Raw genomic sequence first — 19,265 nt, forward strand, 5'->3', positions numbered from 1 at the left:
GTTGGTTTTCCACGATAAGGCCCCTTTAAATGTTCATGTATCTTTTTTAGGACAGTGCATTGTGATATACAGTTTTAGCTGCTCATGGGTCAGCCACCATGGGGCAGCAGCCTACGTCGAGAAGCCCAGACTTCCCTTTCCCCAGCTACTAAGGCCAGCTCCTCCGGGGGAATCCCAAGGCGTTCCCTGGCCAGGTGACAGACATAGTCCCTCCAACATGACCTGGGTCTACCTTTAGGCCTCCTCCCAGCTGGACGTGCCCGGAAAACCTCACCAGATCCCGAGCCACCTCAACTGGCTCCTCTCGATGTGGAGGAGCAGCGGGTCTACTCCAAGCCCCTCCCGGATGACCGAGCTTCTCACCCTTTCTCAGAGGGAGAGCTCACACCCCCGCGGAGAAAACTCATTTTGGCCACTTGAATACGTGATCTCGTTCTTTCGGTCACTACCCAAAGCTCATGACCATAGGTGAGGGTAGGAACGTAGATCGACCGGTAAATTGAGAGCTTCGCCTTCTGACTCAGCTCTTCACCACGACAGACCGGTACAACGCCCGCATCGCTGCAGACGCAGCACCAATCCGCCCATTGATCTTGCGCGCTATCTTCCCTTCACTCGTGAACAAGACCCCGAGATACTTAACTCCTCCACTTGGGGCAGGACCTCACCCCTGACCCGGAGAAGGCATTCTACCCTTTCCCGAATCAAGACCATGGTCTCAGATTTAGAGGAGCTGATTTATGAGATCATGCTGCCATAAAATGGTTTTGGTTCATACACGGCGATACGCACACATCAGCCACAGACACTTTTACACTACGTTGTTTTGGACTGTACTCGCTCTATTACTCGGTCTACTATTTAGACTCTACAGAACACAAAAACAGGATAACAGGATGTTCCAATAAGAACTACGGGCGAATCTGACCTGTGGAAGGCCCCCTCTTGTATGAAACTCTTCTTCTGCACTTCATGTCCACGTTTGAATCACTTGCTTTGGGGTAGGTCGTCTGCAGAAGGGACAAAGTAAAATAAGAACCCACACAGATCGGGACTGGTGCTATTGGAGCAGCTAGGCTCTCGTGTGTCCTCCCTCCTCTGTGACCCTTGCTTCTTTCCGATCTACCATCTAAATAACTAAAGACCAACAACATGGCCTCCCAGCTCCCTTTTTAAAAGATAAATGAACTTAATGAGGATCCATGACCGTATCCTGCTGCTAGTACACCCACTTCATCATGATTACTGCTTACATTATTTTCTAATGCCCACCCTTAATGCACTCTCTCTGTCATACTTGTCTTCTTGTAAATGGCAGAAAAACAGCAAAAAAAAGTCAACATCGCTTTTCATTGGTTCACTCCAGAAGGCGGTTTTAGTAAACTGAATGGATTTACAGAATTAATTAGGAAAAGCTCATTTCCTCAAGAGAACGGTTATTCCTAGGAGATTTCTAGCTCTACAGTAAAGCAGAACCAGCCAGACGGATCTAAAAAGTCCCCGATCCACTTTGGCTCTGCTTTGATCATCTGAAGTGTCACCTTCGAGCTAATTACCTTAGCCTTTTCATCACGGAGATCAAAGGTCAACTCCAGGTTGGTGAAGAAGTGGTCGGCGAATTCTGGATACATGTCCAGCACCTCCAGAATTTCCTCCCTCTGGATGGTGTGAAGGTCGCAGTAACTGAGCGCTCGGACGTCAGCGCACGACTTCCCCGGCTTGGCGTAAAGGTGGATCATCTCACCAAAAATGTCGTTTTTACCTTTGGAGACACAAAAACAGAACTGTGTAACGTCCAAAAGGGTCAATTTTCTCCTGTATATTGATCAACATAATAACCTTTCATCTACAGAAATAAATCCACTTTCTGGGCGACCTTCTAAATCCAGAAGGTTCCTGCGCTCACCGTGTGAACGCCAGATGTCAACATTCTTCACTCTGAATAAGCGAATGAGCGTATGTGATGAACGAACAAGATGTTTAAAGGAACTGTTTGAATAATCTGTGCTTAAATCAATGAATTTGAAATGAATATTGTTCTTACAATGATCCATTTATGTATGTGTTGATTTAACAACTTCATCATTATCTACACTCATACACATGACAATAAGATACATGTTAGGGTTAAAACATCTTTGTATCTGAAGGAGGGCGTGGCTCTCTGAGGGATGTTGGTAAATACTCAGAAACGTGTCATATTCTGATTTGCCAAACTTGGCCAGAAATCATAACAGAGTACTTTAATAAAACAAGATTTACTTCCCGAGTAATTCAGTTTCCAGCTGAGCCCCGATTCGGCCAAATCGGGAAAGAAGCCTCTTTTGAAACAAACTCCTTAAGTCAAACCCTTTTTGTGACGCTGCAAGTGATTACAGACACAACAGCTCTTCTCAGAGCTACTTCACACCTCAGACCTCTAACCTGCAGACCCCGGGTTGCATCTCATGGCCCTGGAAGCTGAACTCAGAGGAAGCTACTAATCTCTGAGTATCGTGGTTTCGACGTCCGGTGACCTCACCGCTCTGACCGCAGCCCTCCGGACCGCCGGGAGCAACTCATACAAAGGTATCGTAAGCCTGCATACTGGTGTCTGATGAGGTTTTTATCAACAACTAACTCTCTAGTTTATAACAAACAACAAATTATTTTACACCCAGATTTCACAGTTTCTCTCGGATACAAAGAACGGTTGCTACAACATCTAGCTTCATCACAACACCTCCCATCCACCACGTCAGATCTCCACATTCATACCTTGTCGTGCGTCATTAGTTTAGGAAAAATAATTAAATTAATTTTATAAACTATATACTGACTGTCTGAATTAATACGAAGTGTGTTTATGATCCCTAAAGAAGCAAAGAACCCTAGAATCTTCTGATGAAACATTCAAAGATCAATCAGATTGATATTTCATATTTGTGTGGAATATCACATCTTATTGGTCGTAATTAATATGTATTAATTGCTACAAACTGGTAAGAGAGGAAGCAATGAAAGATTTTCTGAAATAAAACTTTCATGTCAACAAAAGCACAAAGTTATAGGTAGCAAACCAGGTTTTAGGACGGCGTTGGTGGTGCACCAGTAATGAGGGTATCTGCAGTTTTAAGGGAGCCAAATTTAAGACATTTTAATACCTTTTTTTAAGGCCACTTTGACCAAATTTATGCTATTTTTAAAATTTATTTTAAGCTATAATTTCCAGCTATTGCCTGGAACCGGTGCTAAACACGTCGCGGATGTGGGATTAGCCATCCAGTTACCATTAAACTTGCACTTCCCCATGGCAGAAGCTCCCACTAGCTTAACCAGCTAATGTGCTCATCTAAAAATTGCCCCCTTTCACAACCAACTGAATGTGTACGGTTCCGCTTACGCCAACGTCGTACACAAAATGCTGAACACTAACTAGAAATTCACGAAAATTTTATAGAAATAAAAAAATCTTGTTTATTGGGTCTTTGGTAATTTAAGACCTTAAGAAACTGTATTTAAGGATTATTTGTCATTTTTAAGGATTTTTAAGGCCTTAAATTTGGAAAAGTAAATTTAAGACTTTTTAAGGACTTATATCCTGGTAATGGCTGCAGGGGCAACTTTTGGATTCCCTTACTGCCCTGACCATTTTTGATATAAACTATGTGATCTTTAAAGTGTGCAACAGTGTTATTGTCTTCCTCTTATGCAAACTGTTTTTCAACCCGTTGTTAATGGAAGTTTCACACATATGGGCTCGTCTTAATGGATGCTATAGAGTGAAGTTTTCCTTCACTATGAACTGGCGGTAGGAAGAAGAGGAGCTCTAAAGAAAACCATATTAGAGTGGTTTTGCGGCGTGGAAGAACCTGTCAGAGACGTTCCACTAAACCTGGAGAAAATCCATTAAACTTTGGAAAGAACGGGCTACAAAATGTCTCATTTATGAAGAAAAGGCACGTCTAGGTGGGAGAAACACACCTGCTGATTTATGGAATGAAAGGAAAGGACAGGAGATGAAATGTGCTCTAATTATATCTGGATGCCGTCAATGACGATTTGTGGCTCCGCCGATGTTGTTAGGCATATCGTCACGTTACAGTTCTCACTTCATTTGCCTCTTTTCCTTTCCTTTCCCCTCCATCAACACATGCCCACCTCCCATCACGTGTCCTCCCCCACTCTTCTCCCCCTCTACATTTTATGGAAGTTAATAAAACATCCGGATAGTATTTTAGCAGAAACTTAATCGTATCACAGCGCGGCAGAGGCTTGTGAATGCAGCCGGCCTGCCTGCATTCACGCTGATAAAAGGGAGCTGAGGCATGGCTATCCAGCCTGCAGTGGCAGGACCATCAATCTGGCTTCTTTGTGCTTCTTTTTGATCAGTAGCTCATCAAAAGAGTTAATTAACTGAATGCTTTTAATTGTTTGAATGGTACAAAGTACCTTGCGTAGCAACTTTTAGTAGTTCAGTTCAAGAATGTCCCAGAAATCTTATGTTAAATCCAAAGGATGAGCACTAAAGCCTAGGGCGGATGGAGTAGAGCCCAATTCTCTACCTATATGTCGAAAGCGAGACTGCAAGCCTGTGATTGGTCTAAATGCTGCTTCCTTTAAAGAGGTCGTTCACAGAAAAAGCATTTTTTATTAATCACGCTTGAAAATGATGAGTCACTCTGAGTTTAACGTGCAGACTGAACATGAAAATAGTCTCCTACACCTATCTCCTGCATGGGCGTCTGACAGAAAATAGACGGTGAAACTCGCAACGAAGAAGGCTGTTGTTGCTTTAGCGTCCAGGAAACAGCAGAGAACGTTTCCACAAGGAGAACTAACTGTTAGCATTAGCAACTCCACCACACAGCAGAACTCCTTCAGGCTTGTGTTAATGGTGAAGATAAAACATCAGAGTCAGTGGTAGAGTTGTGTTGCTGTTATCCAATCAGAAGCAAGGTGTCCTAATATCAGGAAATAAGCCTCCAAATCCAGTCTGAAACTACCTTCACCTCCAGCTGACTTCTTCACGCTGAAACATGCACACCAGAGACGTCGTAAACATTAATACAACCGTGATTGAAGGAGTACAAAGCTATGCAGCAGACATCTTATTTGTGAAAGAACGTTTTGGGAAATGTGGATTTAAAGGTGGTGACTGCATGAAAAGTTGGAAGAGAAGGGTTAAAAAGTCTCTGAAATACATAAACACAATGTAATCACAACTAAGGACACGAGCACAACCCCAGAAAAGTGTTACTCCCTCTGCTTCACAACACCGACACCAATGGAGAAGTATGAAAGGAAACCGTGTGGGTGCATACTTGCTGGTGATGGAGATGCATAAACTAAGCTTAAGACTGAATCCGATCGGACCCCTCTGTACAGGGTTTTACCCGTGCTCGACCAAGACGTGTCTCACTGACTTGTGGACCCCTGGGAGCCCAGGTACCCCACTTTGAGTAACACTGACCTAAAGGCTAGAAGTCTTTGACCTAATTCATAGAAGAAAAACTCGTGTGCAGCAAAGATTTGTCTTAACTTCGACAGGAAGAGATTTATGATAGCTAAAAAAAAAACCACTGAAATATTTTAATGGCCAAAAACCCATTCTGTTTTATTCTGATGTACTCTCATGAATTATGTTTAGTATTATTGTAAATGATCTTAACCAAGCACGAAAACCAACCTGTTGTAATGACCATATTAATTACTATGTCTTCTTTGGTATTATTGTCATTAACAAAGTAAAAGAGCAATTTTTCTCAGTTCTAAAATATAATATCTCAACAGACACAAAATATCTCATTAGTTGAATACTGTATTACCACATATATTATTGTTACAATAGTACCAGTCTATACTAAAGCCTGTTGCAGAATTAATGACTAGAGGTAGAGTTTTCCCCACTTCTACCCATACGGGCAGTACGGCTGCAAAAGATGGTTTCAAAACGTACAATTAAACTGTGCTTCTTGTTTTTCATCACTACAGGAGAGGGTTTGTTTGTATTTCTGAGTTGACTTGAAAGCAGCAAAAACCGGCCCTTATTTTGGAGGCTAAGCTATAAATCCGGTAACATGTTCACGATCTGAGCCAATCAGAGGCACGGGAGGGTGAATGTGTTAAATTAATTATATCCCAAACAACTTTCAGGACAGCCAGGAACTCACCGAGGATGGCCACCACGATGTCATCCTTGAGGATTTCAATGGAACCGCGAGACACAAAGTAGAGCGCTGTGATCACGTCCCCACTGTGGACCAGTGTGTCTCCAGGGGGTGCGTGGGTCGTCTTGAACCTCATGGCCAGGGCCCGCAGGCAGCCCTTAGTCGCTCCACGAAACGCCTTACAACCCTGGAGGAGGCTCTTGTTAAGGTGGAGGCATATATCAGCCTGCAGGCACTCTGGGAATCCCTTTAGCACCTGAGAACCAAGAACAGGTCAAACGACACACATTGGATGAAGTAGAAACTGATTTTTATTGTTTTTATTTGTAGTTTAAGCTAATGCTACAGATCAAGCTGACGGGTTGCCACTTTAGTTCCTAGAGTAGAAGCAGCCTTGTCTATTTATATTGTTACAATTTAATGAGCCTTTGAGTGACTTTAGATGAAAGACAAGACAGAACAGAGAAGGACTAGAAGCCTTAAGCGAAACGACAGCACAAAGTCAACGCACTGGCTGGGAAAGCCTACGTGCCATATGCAACACTTTTATGTACTGTCAATACAAATCTACTCGGTTGTAAATAATCCGATACAAGGAAGACCAAAAAGGACAAACGTGATACAGTCTGGTATGAAAAGTGCTGCATATACTATAAAGCTGCCTTGACTTGCCTACTCTGTGCTCAAACCTCCGTGAAAGGCTAGGTAAATATACAACGCAGGAAAATAAGTATTTGAAACATCAGCGTTTTCATCAGTAAAGGTATTTCTAAGTGGGCTGTTGACACAAATTTTCCACCACATGTCAATATCATTCATGCAAAAACTTAAATAAATTGAGTTATGCATAATAATGTGAAAAGAGAGAGGGAACAAGTATTTAACACATGAAGATAACAAGATGTTAAATGGCATAGAAAGCCAGGAGATTACCTGAACCCTGTCCCCTACCAGTACTAAATGATACCAGCTGCTTTAGTCCTAATTGATCTATAAAGGTTTCTCATTACCCAAGGGCATTCTGATGGGAATGGTTATAGGCACATTTCCAGAATGCTGAATGCTCCTGTGTGAACTGTGGGGGCATTATCTGGAATTGGAAAGAGCATAAGTTCACCATAAAGCGTCCACGATCAGGTGCTCCATGTAAGATCCCTGCCCGAGGAGTCCTCAGGAGCGGTCTCCAAGAGCAAAGAGCAACTTGGTAGAACTTCAGGAAGACCTTGCATCAGCAGGTTGCTTGGTTCTTTTCTAAACACAGCGTGGTAAAGATTGATTTAAAAATAAACTATATGCAATGCACTGAACCGCCATGGCATCCATTCTCGCTCACCACGCACGACTCCACTTCTGAACAAAAAGCATGCTGGGGTTCGGTTAAAGCCTGTGGATTACTGGGAGGCTATAGTATGGTCAGCTGAAACCAACATTGAATTTTTTGGCTGCCATTCTTCACACGTTTGGAGAAGCACACCATACCACCAGTTAAGTTTGGGGGTGGAAGCATCATGGTTTGGGGCTGCTTTTCAGCAAGAGGTACTGGCAGACTTCGTATTATTGAAAGCAGGACAAATGGAGAAATGTACCAAAACATTTAGGTTAAAAAATCTGCTGCCATCTACCAGAAAGGTGAAAATCAGAATCAGAAGGTTTTATTAGCATATGTGCGAGAATCGCAGCATTAGAACATTGCTGCGGTACTTGGTGCAAGAAAAGATAAATGATAAGCAAAATTAGAATTAAGAAATAAACAATGAAATGATAATAATATAGGGAATCAATAATTAGAGAAGCAGCTACTTTATACAAGTCAGGGTAGGTACTGTCAGAGCGGGTCAGTTCAGGTGCAAACACAACACAGGGTCATGTGACTGAAACAACTGTGGGCATGTCTATGATTGTCACTAGTGAGTCCGACCGCAGAGGGGAAGAATGTGTTTTTGTGGCGAGAGGTTCTGGTCCAAATGCATCGGAGCCTCCTGCCAGATGGGAGCGAGTCGAAGAGACTGTGTCCAGGGTGAGACGGGTCAGCTGTGATCCAACCTGCACGCCTCAATGTCCTGGAGGTGTTCGGGTCCTGTATGGAGGGGAGTTTGCAGCCATTGACCTTCTCAGCAGAACGTACAACACGCTGCAGCTTCTTCTTGTCCCTGCTGGTAGCTCCAGCATACCACACAGTGACTGAAGAGGTGAGGATGGACTCGATGACTGCGGTGTAGAACTACCTCATCCACTGTGCTGGCAGGTTGAATGCCTTCAGCTGCCTCAGACTGACCTCTACTGTCTTCTGTGCAGTTAGCACCAGGTTGTTGTGGCTGCACATGGACACCAGCCGTTCGACCTCCATTCTGTAGGCAGACTCATCCCCGTCAGACATGAGTCCGATGACGGTGGTGTCGTCTGCAAACTTGATGAGATTGACAGACTCGCGGTTGGAGGCGCAGCCGTTGGTGTACAGGGCGAAGAGCAGAGGGGAGAGAACACAGCTCTGACGGGAACCGGTGCTGATGGTCGGCAGGCCCAAGACATTTTTCCCCAGCCTCACTTGCTGCTTCCTGTCCATCAGGAGGTCAGTGATCCACCCAAAATGAAAAGAGGGTGGACATTTCAACCAGACGATGATCAACACAAGGCCAAGGAAACGATGATTCGGATTGAAATAAAGAAACTCAAGTTATTTGAATGGCCCAGTCAACCACCTGACCTAAGTCCCATAGAACATCTACAGAGACAACTGAAGATCAAAGTTCATAAACGAGGCCCAAGGAACCTTCAAGATTAAAGAGTGTTATAGGAGAATCACTCCTGAGCAATGCAGATGGCTGATCTCCATCCAAGATGCATCTAGAAGCTGTAAACAGCAACAAAGGCTTTTCTACAAAGTATTAAATAGTGTTCATCACCTATTCCCTGTGTCATTTCACCTTATTTATCATGACTCTACTTGCATACTTAAATGTTCTGATTACACTGTATGAAATCTATATTTGGCTTGATAGCAACATCTGGTCCAAATTTTGTGTCAATAGCCCACTTAGAAAAACCTTACTGATAAAAATGTTGATATGTCAAATGCTTATTCTCCCAGCTGTGTGCGCACGCATGTGTGTGTGTGTGTGTATACATATATATATACACATATATACACATATACACACACACACACACACACACACACACACACACACACACACACACACACACACACACACACACACATACATATATATATATATATATATATATATATGTATACACACACATACATACATATGTATAACACCTTTGTTTCTGCTTCGATTTTTCATGAGATGCACTTAAAGATCTAAACTTCATTCCAGATACACAATATTACCATTTCTCTCAAACATTGTTCACAAATCATTCTAAATGTGTGATAGTGAGCACTTCTGCTTTGCTGAGATAATCCATCCCACCTCACAGGTGTGCCACATCAAGATGTTGATCCGACATCATTAGTGCACAGGTGTACCTTATACTGCCCACAATAAAAGGCCACCCTGGAATGTGCAGTTTTGTCTCACCGCAAAATGTTACAGATGCCACTGGCATTGAGGGAGCGTGCAATTGGCATGCTGACAGCAGGAATGTCAACCAGATCTGTTGCTCATGCATTGAATGTTCATTTCTCCACCATAAGCCGTCTCCAAAGGCGTTTCAGAGAATATGGCAGTACATCCAACCACAGACGACGTGTAACCACACCAGCCCAGGACCTCCACATCCAGCAGGTTCACCTCCAAGATCGTCTGAGACCAGCCACTCAGACAGCTGCTGAAACAACTGGTTTGCATAACCAAACAATTTCTGCACAAACTGTCAGAAACCATCACAGGGAATCTCAACTGCATGCTCATTGTCCTCATCGGGGTCTTGACCTGACTCCAGCTCGTCGCCGTAACAGACTTGAGTGGGCAAATGCTCACATTCGATGGCATCTGGCATGTTGGAGAGGTGTTCTCTTCATGGATGAATCTCAGTTTACATTGTTCAGGGCAGATGGCAGACAGCGTGTGTGGCGTCATGTGGGTGAGCACTTTACTGATGTCAATGTTGTGGATGGAGTGGCCCATGGTGGTGGTGGGGTTATGGTATGGGCAGGCATCTGTTATGGATGAAGAAGGTGCATTTTATTGATGGCATTTTGAAAGCACAGAGATACAGTGATGAGATCCTGAGGCCCATTGTTGTGCTGTACATCCATGAAGATCACCTCATGTTTCAGCAACATAATGCACGGCCCCATGTTGCAGGGATCTGTACACAATTTTTGGAAGCTGAAAATGTCCCAGTTCTTGCATGGCCAGCATACTCACCGGACATGTCACCCATTGAGCATGTTTGGGATGTGCTTGACCGGCGTATACAACAGCGTGTACCAGTTCCAACTAATATCCAACAAGTTTGCACAGCCATTGAAGAGGAGTGGACCAACATTCCACAGGCCACAATTGACAATCTGATAAACTCTATGCGGGCTATGCAGTGGCGCAGTGGTTAGAGCTGTTACCTTGCAGCGAGAAGGTCCTGGGTTCAATTCCCGGCCTGTGATCTTTCTGCATGGAATTTGCATGTTCTCCCTGTGCATGCATGGGCTCTCTCCGGGTCCTCCGGCTTCCTCCCACCGCCCAACAACATGACTGTTAGGTTGATTGGTCTGTCTAAATTGTCCTTAGGTGTGAGTGTGTGTGTTTCTGTGTTGCCCTGCGATGGACTGGCTCTCTGTCCAGGGTGTACCCCGCCTACCTGCCCGCTGACTGCTGAAGATAGGCACCAGCCCCCCACCCCCCGCGACCCCTGAGTGGACAAAGCGGGTTCAGAAGATGGATGGATAAACTCTATGCGAAGAAGATGTGTTGCACTGCATGAGGCAAATGGTGGTCACACCAGATACTGACCGGTTCGGAGTCCCCAGACCCCAATAAAGCAAAAAACTGTACATTCCAGGGTGGCCTTTTATTGTGGGCAGTATAAGGTACACCTGTGCACTACTCATGATGTCAGATCAGCATCTTGATGTGAGGTGGGATGGATTATCTCAGCAAAGCACAGGTGCTCACTATCACACATTTAGACTGATTTGTGAACAATGTTTGAGAGGAATGGTAATATTGTGTATCTGGAATGAATTTTAGATCTTTAAGTCATCTCATGAAAAATCTGAGCAGAAACAAAGGTGTTATGTTAATATTTTTGTTGAGTGTACATATATATATATATATATATATATATATATATATATATATATATATATATATATATATGTGTGTGTGTGTGTGTGTGTAAATATAAGTATGTGTACTTGTGAGGACACATTTTGACTTTTCAATAGTAATGGGTAGATGAGGCCTCATGAAGCGTTTAGGCACATTACCCAATCTGTATCTATACCGTGTCAGCACTGTGTCGCTATGTTGGTCTACTGACACCTGCTGGAATATAAACATCACTCCTGGTGGGCAGTTTAGCCAATGTGGGTCTGTCCGTTCCGCGCCCTCCCCACTCTGACTGCCGTCAGGATGACCAGATTTATGATTGTATGTAAATTCAGTTGAATAAATGCGACATTTAACCTGCAGAAAATGAAAAATTTTTAAAAGAATAATTTAGAAATGAAATTCTGATGGATCAAGCAGAAGATGAGAGAAACATGAAACAAGGAAATGAAAACAAATAACTTATTTGCTGATATGAACTGAATGATCCCTCATGGACTTCCTTTCATTTTCCTTCTGGCTCCTTGATGAATCAGTGGAATCAGCTTCAAAAGATGTACTTGTGGCAGAAACTCCTCCCGTTGACAGATGGAGACACTCCTCCATTTAAACAGAGTTCAATGCTTCACTAACAAGTAAAACAGCAGCTGTATCGGTCGCGTGACTACTTCCTAAACTATACGCACACCGACACGGGGTGTTGCTCTATGAGCTAGATACAAGCGCCGGTGCATTGGTGTTGCTGGACCCATCACTGCCTTCAACCTGTAACATCCTCGCGTTGCAGGTTGTAATGTCCCCACATTTAGAAATTATGAGAACATTTACCATGTCCTCACAGTGAAATAAACTTGATGATTGCTTTTAGAGGTATGGTGTGAATTCACTTTTAGTTTAGGGTTAGGGTTAGAACAAAATTAGTGATGGTCAGGGTATGGGTTAGGCATAGTGAAGTCACAAAAACGAATGGAAGTCAATGATGGATACTCACAAGTATAGACATACCAACATGTGTGGTACAGTGCTGCCCGTAATTATTCATCACTTACTTTTATTCAACCAGCAAGTTATCGTTTAATGGGAAATTACATAGGCGTCTCCCAAAAGAAAATAAGACGATGTACAAGAGGCATTATTGTGCCCAAAAGGTTTCGCAGCTTTTATTTATATTTGAGCAAAAAGTGTCATGCCCAAGATTATTCATACACTTCAAAAACTGTCAGTCTCTGGGAAAATTCAAAGTTCTAAACCATTCCAAAGAGCCCAAGCTGTTCTAAAGCATCTTAATTACCCAGATTAATTGGGAGCAGCTGTTTTCATCAACTCAACAGGTGAAAAACAGCAGACATGACACGTTTTTGCTCAATAATGCCTCCTGTACATTGTCTTATCTGCTGGGAGACTCCCACGTCACTTCCCGTCCAAAAATAACTTGGTGGTTTTAGTAAAAGTAACTTTTATTCAGCACTGTATATCTTATTCTCCTTGCTGTGCGCGTGTGTATGTGTGTTTCCTCAAAATGTCAGTCACATAAGTGATGCACACAAATAAATAATAAATGCTAAAATGAAGTGAATAAACATTTGCTAAAAACACTCATGAAAAACTGACATTTTGGAATTGCGGTTCAATGAAATAATAACACTTAGTGAAACGTTTCTGGACTGAAATAATTTTATTCCCAAATAAAAAATTTTTTTTAAGTTGCTCAACTTCGTAACGTAATAACCAGTTGCTACAATCAGGTGTTTTCTATAACCCTGAGTAAGACTTCCAATCTCTGCCACTGGTATTTCAGGGTTGAATGTTGACCTTGGAGTTGACCTTCAGTCCCTTTGGAAGTTGTTCTGAACTCTTTGGTTATCATTCATGTTGTCAGTCTCTTCAGTTTGCCAACTCTTATTGCTTGGGGATGGTCCTCCAGCCTTTAAATAAATGGAGATGGTCTCCTAAACTTAAGCTGCTTGGGGGCGGTTGCCTTGAAAGCTTGGATTGAGCTAGCGAATGCCTATGAAAAACAGGACTGGTGTTATTGGTTTGGTGTGTTTTGCTTCCCCAAAAGTCTTAAAACAATGAGATCTTCGAGAGATTTGTCTCTAGAGAAAGTAAACCAAGAGTATGTGGTTAGAGCCATGGGTGGTGAAGGCTGAGCAGCTTGGCTCACTGTGCTAGAGACATTTAGCATTTAACTTTTAATCTGGTCATTTGAAGCATGAACATAGCGCCCTTCTTCCACCCAGTAGCAGCTTGGACAACGTGGTTAATCCTTGATGGCTGCGGCACATCTTCACCTTGCTCTTCTACAACAAATTTGAGGTGGTCTTTGACATTCTTCTACTGGCCAAAAAAGTGCTCTACAGCCTCTTCATTAGGGCGCCGTTCACCCCCCGTGCTCTAGGCCTTTCATGTCAGGGTGATATGCACAGACCACAACCCAAGAATTCCTGTTGTTCAGTGATCCCCAACTCCCGTCCCCAAGGGTCTGATTTGAATCAGCAGGTGATTAACAGGCTCCTGCAGAACTTGATGTGCTACTGCACAAGTGAATCAAGTGAAACCACTAAAATACGCTGGATACCAGCCCTCTGGGAAAGCAGATCACTGGTGTAGTTCAAACCGGGACAGGTGGTCAACAACTGTCTTGAGGGCTGCAGCATCAAACCCAACTGAGCTCACCATTGCAGTGTTTGTAAATGGTACACTGGAAGAATTGACACCACTGTCCCTGGGTGAACAACTACGCTGATGACCAAAACAGAAGTACTTAGTACTGTTCACTGTGTACATTGGTCCTCCGTAGTCTTCTAGCCTTCAACTGCTTGGAAGTGGTCTTCTAGCTTTTACGATTAGCATGTTGGTCAGTAATAGGGTGTTTCTCAATTTCAAGGCACCTGGCTTTGCAAGGCGATGTCTTGCGAGGCCAGGCGCCTTGCTTACTAAGACACTGTCCTTCCTTGGTCAAAGAAAACGGTTAAATGGAACAGACTTTCATCACATGACCGTGATCACGTAATGTCACGTGACACGGGAGATAACGTTATATTTTATACGTATTAGTTTCTATATAAATAAATAACGAGCCTTTTGCTTTTAAAATAGTGTATATATTTGTTAAATTAAATATGTAAACGAGTTACTACCCGCTAGCCACCAAAGAAGCTGCAACTGATAAGCAACTAGCCAACCATAGATAACTGCGTTGGATCTAAAAAACACTTTAAATTAGTTGACTTACTTTTAAACGTGAAATTTCCACCCAAAGTAGCTGCCGGCTTCTGATCCGCCATCCTTTTGAAAATACTGCGGTGTGTTCTGGGAAATTTTTAACCAAGTCTAGGCTACAAGACACCTCCCATGTATCCTTGCTCAGCTAGCTAAACGGCTAACAAATGGAGAACACACACCTCTCTGTAGAACATGAACATTGGAACATGTCTTGGCGGTTCCTGATGACGTATCTCCTAGGCAACCGGGGCGGGGCCAAGATATCAAGGCGAGGTTCCTTGGCATTGAAAAACACCCCAGGATTTGGAGTCTTATTTCCTGATATTTGAACATCTTTCTTCTGATTGGCCAATAGTAACGTGCCTTTTTCACTGGCTTTGTTTGCTTTGCAACATTGATGTTTTACCTCCACAAATAGCAGAAGCCTGGAGGATTTCTGCCATGTGGTGGCGTTGCTAATGCTAGTAGTTAACTTCTGTTAGCCCAGACATGCCTTGCTCTCTCCTGGAAGCTTAAACAAAACAGCCTTCCACGTCATAAGCCAAGATGTGTGAGTCCATGAATGCTATTTTGACAATATTACAAGCAAACGTCACTGACTTCTCTAATCCAAGTGTTTCTATTTTCCATTGATGGCTAGTCCAAAAACTTGGGGTAGAAGTCTTTTCACGTTTAGCCTGCTTGTGAACCTCAGAGTGACCAGTCGTATTTCAAAAATAGATTCTCTGTGTACTTGGTCTTTAAACTTTACTGACTACAGGAATAAAGACACCTGTGATGGTGATTACAGAACACACCTTAGTTTAATACGGCCCTGTTATTTTTCTATGAGTAACACAATTTCTAACCAGGAATAGTTTTGCTAGTTTTTAAAACATTTTTCTGTTTGAACCACAATTCAGATAAAAAAATCAGATTTTCATTAGTTGATTTTTAGTAAATTTCATTTGTCACGTGTCATTTAGAAGTAATTCAAATTCCCATTATGCATGATTATTCCTTATCTATCAGCTTGATCCACTGTTTTAAATGCTCTTTTCTAAGTGCTCCACCTCTTTACAAGCATTAGTGCATTGCTGACAAACCTGGGGCCTCATTCATCAAATGTCCGTAGAGAAATTCCTAAATTCCTTCCTATGATGGAAATTTAGAATGTTTGTACGAACGGTGAAAATCCTGATTTATGAAACATGCAGCGGCCTCTCGTACGGACGTTCCTCTGCAATCGTCTGATAAATCCCACCTGTGCGTACCCAGGTGCTCATGTCTGTTCTCAGTCATTTACATATGGGAACACCCTCAATTAACCATATGTGGTCAAAAAGGAAAAACTTTACTGACAGTGAGATTGAGACACTCGCTGCCGAAGTGCAAAAGAAGCAAACAAGTTACAGTTTTAAACGCGGTTGAGACAGAAGAGAGGTTCCTGTCAGGAACAAATTCAAAAATGTAGATTATATATCGTTGTTGGATTGTCATTTACATTTAAGGAGTCGTTCTGTTTGGAGTTAATTTGGAAAAGTTTGAGAGTGCAGCTTCTTCTGAACTGTCATTCATCCTGGTTACCTTGGCAACGTGTGTATGATCGGGGAACAGAAGAGATTCTGGGGGGTTGTCGTTGTCATGGTCTGCGTCTCCCTCATGTGTCTCCTTGTGTTCTCCATCCCTCTCTAGGTTCTCCTTATGTGTCTCCTAGCGTCCTCATGTGTCCTTGTCTGCATCTTCCTCATGTGTCCCCTGATTTGCAGCCCCTCTAGGTTTTCCCCCTCCCCAGGTATCCCCCAGGTCCTGTGCTCCCGTGGTCTCCCTTAGTCACACCTCTGTAGTTTTTCTTTCTGTAGTTTTTTCCCTATAGGTTCAGCTTTTCATTTAATTCAATTCAATTCAATAAAACTTTATAAATCCCAGAGGGAAATTGATTGCTGTAGTAGCTCAGAATAATAATAATAATCAAGTCATCAAAGAGTTGTTGTATATTACAATGGCTGTTGGCAGGAAGGATCTCCAGTAGCGGTCAGTGTTGCAGCCAAACTGAAGAAGCCTCTGACTGAAGACACTCATCCGTTGTCGGACAGTCTTGTGAAGAGAATGCTCAGGGTTGTCCATCATTTTCTTGATTCTCTGGAGAATCCTTCTTTGCATTATCTCCTCCAGCGGTTCCGAAACTGCCGAAACTCTGGCTGAGTCCTTGAAAGGGCTTGGAGTTCCTCCACCTTGTTGGCCAGTGATCTCACATTGCCCATTATGATCGATGGAAGAGATGGTTTGAATTTCCTCTTTCTCTGTCTCCGTTCAGCTCCCGCTCTGCACCCACGCTTCTTGCGTTTTAGCTCATTTGGGATTTGTGGCTTCAGTTGAGGTATTATTTCAGCCTTTCCAATGTTAATCAGCTGCTCCCGATTGTAAACCAGCTTGTTGCCATGGTTAAGCATCATAACAAATGCTCAAAAAGTGAAAAAGCTAAGAAATAGCAGTAAAAATCCTCCAAAATTCACAGCACCAGAAACAGAAAAATAAAATGTCCAAAAAAAAATACAGTTTTTCTTGAGAAACTAGAAGAAAAAATGTCCAAGAAAAGGCAAAACTTACATATAGTCAACAGAGCTACTCCAACATGCAGCCACCCAGAGCAGCGCAGTTCCGGGAAAAAAAACCCGTCTCTTTTTAGTGTGTTTCTTTCTCCACTGGTGTTTTAGTTCTCCTCAGATCATTAGTTGTTCATCTTAATCTTCTTGTCTTCAGGTTTTGTTTTTACTCTTAGGTCAAGTGATTTTCCCCTCCTCAGCTCACTCTCCCCTCACTGATTAGTTAATTGATTTCACTAGGTTTCTCTCCCTACACCTGCAGCTTATCTCCCTCTCATCCTGCCCCAGTGTATTTAACCCTGTCTGTGTTGTTGGTTCATTGTTTTGTGTCAGCTTCATCTCGTTCCCCTCTCTAGCTTTTAGAGTCTTTAAGTCTCTTGTTTTTTTGGGATCTCTAGGTTTAGTTACTAGGATATTTGGATTTTGTTTGTTGGCACCCTGCATTCTCTGGATTTACTCCTTAAAGGATTTTTACGTTTCTTCCACCTCCTGCCTCGTTTATCTGGTTCTGCATCTTGGGTCCTAACCTCTCTCCAAAACCACCTCGTGACACTCGTTGTTGTTGTAACATAGAATCTGGACTGAATCGGATTTGTGCGGTTTGTCTGTCGCTCCACAAATCACAGCACAGATCCAGAAAAATCTCCTGTCATGCTCACGAAAACACGTTTACTCCAGAGAGCATGCTCCGACAAATCCTTATTAATAATAATTAGAAACGTTCTTTTATCTAACGCATCTCAAGCAGAATCACGAGGCACTTCACAAGGACGAAGGAAATAATGAAATGTAATTAAATATAATATTAATTAATTAAAAACATCATAAATCCATTCTACAATGTCAGATTACCATTGGGTGTTTTAGCAGCAGCTATGTGACATGGCTTTTTTTCTACCTGAATAATTATTTAATGGGTTAAATAATTTATATACTATTTAGGAACATTTCCGCACACAGGTACAAAATAAGGAATACTATAAAACGCGTGAATTAGTTCGTACGCACGATAAACGCACAGATCTGTTGGTTGGTACGGTAGATAAATGAGGCTCCTGGTATGTGGTTTTCCAGATGTGCGTGTCTACCCTCCGGTGGAGGTTCAGTGTACTAGAAGCTCACTATTGATAACATAATAGTGCAGTGTGGTGAGTATGGATATCTGGGGGTGGCTACCTTTGACATCTGAATCGATTCGGTACTAATTCTCGGTACCTAGGAATCGATACCGGTACTTAAAGGTACCAATTTTAGATACTTTTGAGTGTTTATTATTTTAATTCTCTTTTATAATTAAATATATATTTTTCTCAATTTATAACCATATTTGATAAATATCACGATAAATAACATACAACTGTTTGTATTTTAACATCGTCCTTGTAGTTTTATAAGCTGATAATTAAACTGAAGCAAACATCTTTACTGTGAACTAAATTTACTGTGAATCTTCATTCCTTTTGCCGCCCTTTTTCATTTGATTTTTTTCCTACTGGGAAGTTAGAATTTCCGAGGAGAAAGCGAACGCACCATTAGCTGATAACAATGGTGGCAATGGAAGCTAACATATCAAGCTAACGTTATCTTAAACAGTTTATTTAGCTGCTGGAGCAGATTAAAACGATGATGCCTCACACTTAGATTGTTGTCGCTGGTTTCATCTTCACCCAATCACCCGTCACATTTAGTAAAGTGAAGCCAAACTTTAGAACGCGTTCATGTTCATCTATTTCGAAATTCGGAGTTCTGAGGAGAAAGCGAACGCACCATTAGCGGAACGGAAGCTAACATATCAAGCTAACGTTATCTTAAACATTATATTTATCTACCGGAGCAGATTAAGATGAGGATGTCTCACTTAGATTGTTGTCGCTGATTTCATCATCATCCAGTTACCCTTCACATTTAAGTGGACCCAAGCTTTAGCGTGCGTTCTTTCTACCATGCTGCTCTGTTTACAACTGGCTTGCAGGGACCGACGACATCACGCTCTTGCGCATGCGCAGCTGTCTTGGCAAGTTCTCGTTATGAAGGACAGGTACCGAAACGAGGCACCGTTTCAAATGACG

At 42.5% G+C, this 19,265-nt stretch overlaps 1 protein-coding gene across 5 annotated transcripts in view; it reads right to left on the minus strand.

The window, feature by feature from the left end:
* Window positions 1–19,265, minus strand: part of LOC107380961 (voltage-gated inwardly rectifying potassium channel KCNH7) — a 164,386-nt gene that overhangs the window by 10,156 nt on the left and 134,965 nt on the right. For 4 of the 5 annotated variants that reach the window (XM_015952389.3, XM_054743248.2, XM_015952388.3 and 1 more), the window contains 3 exons: window positions 6,153–6,405; window positions 1,557–1,762; window positions 929–1,010 (listed from right to left, as the gene is read on the minus strand). In XM_015952389.3, coding sequence (XP_015807875.3) covers window positions 929–1,010; window positions 1,557–1,762; window positions 6,153–6,405 — 541 coding nt within the window. The remainder of the gene's footprint in view (window positions 1–928; window positions 1,011–1,556; window positions 1,763–6,152; window positions 6,406–19,265) is intronic. The other variant, XM_015952387.3, reaches the window with a different exon arrangement.

The sequence above is a fragment of the Nothobranchius furzeri genome, chromosome 14 (assembly GCF_043380555.1).
Source record: "Nothobranchius furzeri strain GRZ-AD chromosome 14, NfurGRZ-RIMD1, whole genome shotgun sequence".
Classification (NCBI taxonomy): domain Eukaryota; kingdom Metazoa; phylum Chordata; class Actinopteri; order Cyprinodontiformes; family Nothobranchiidae; genus Nothobranchius; species Nothobranchius furzeri.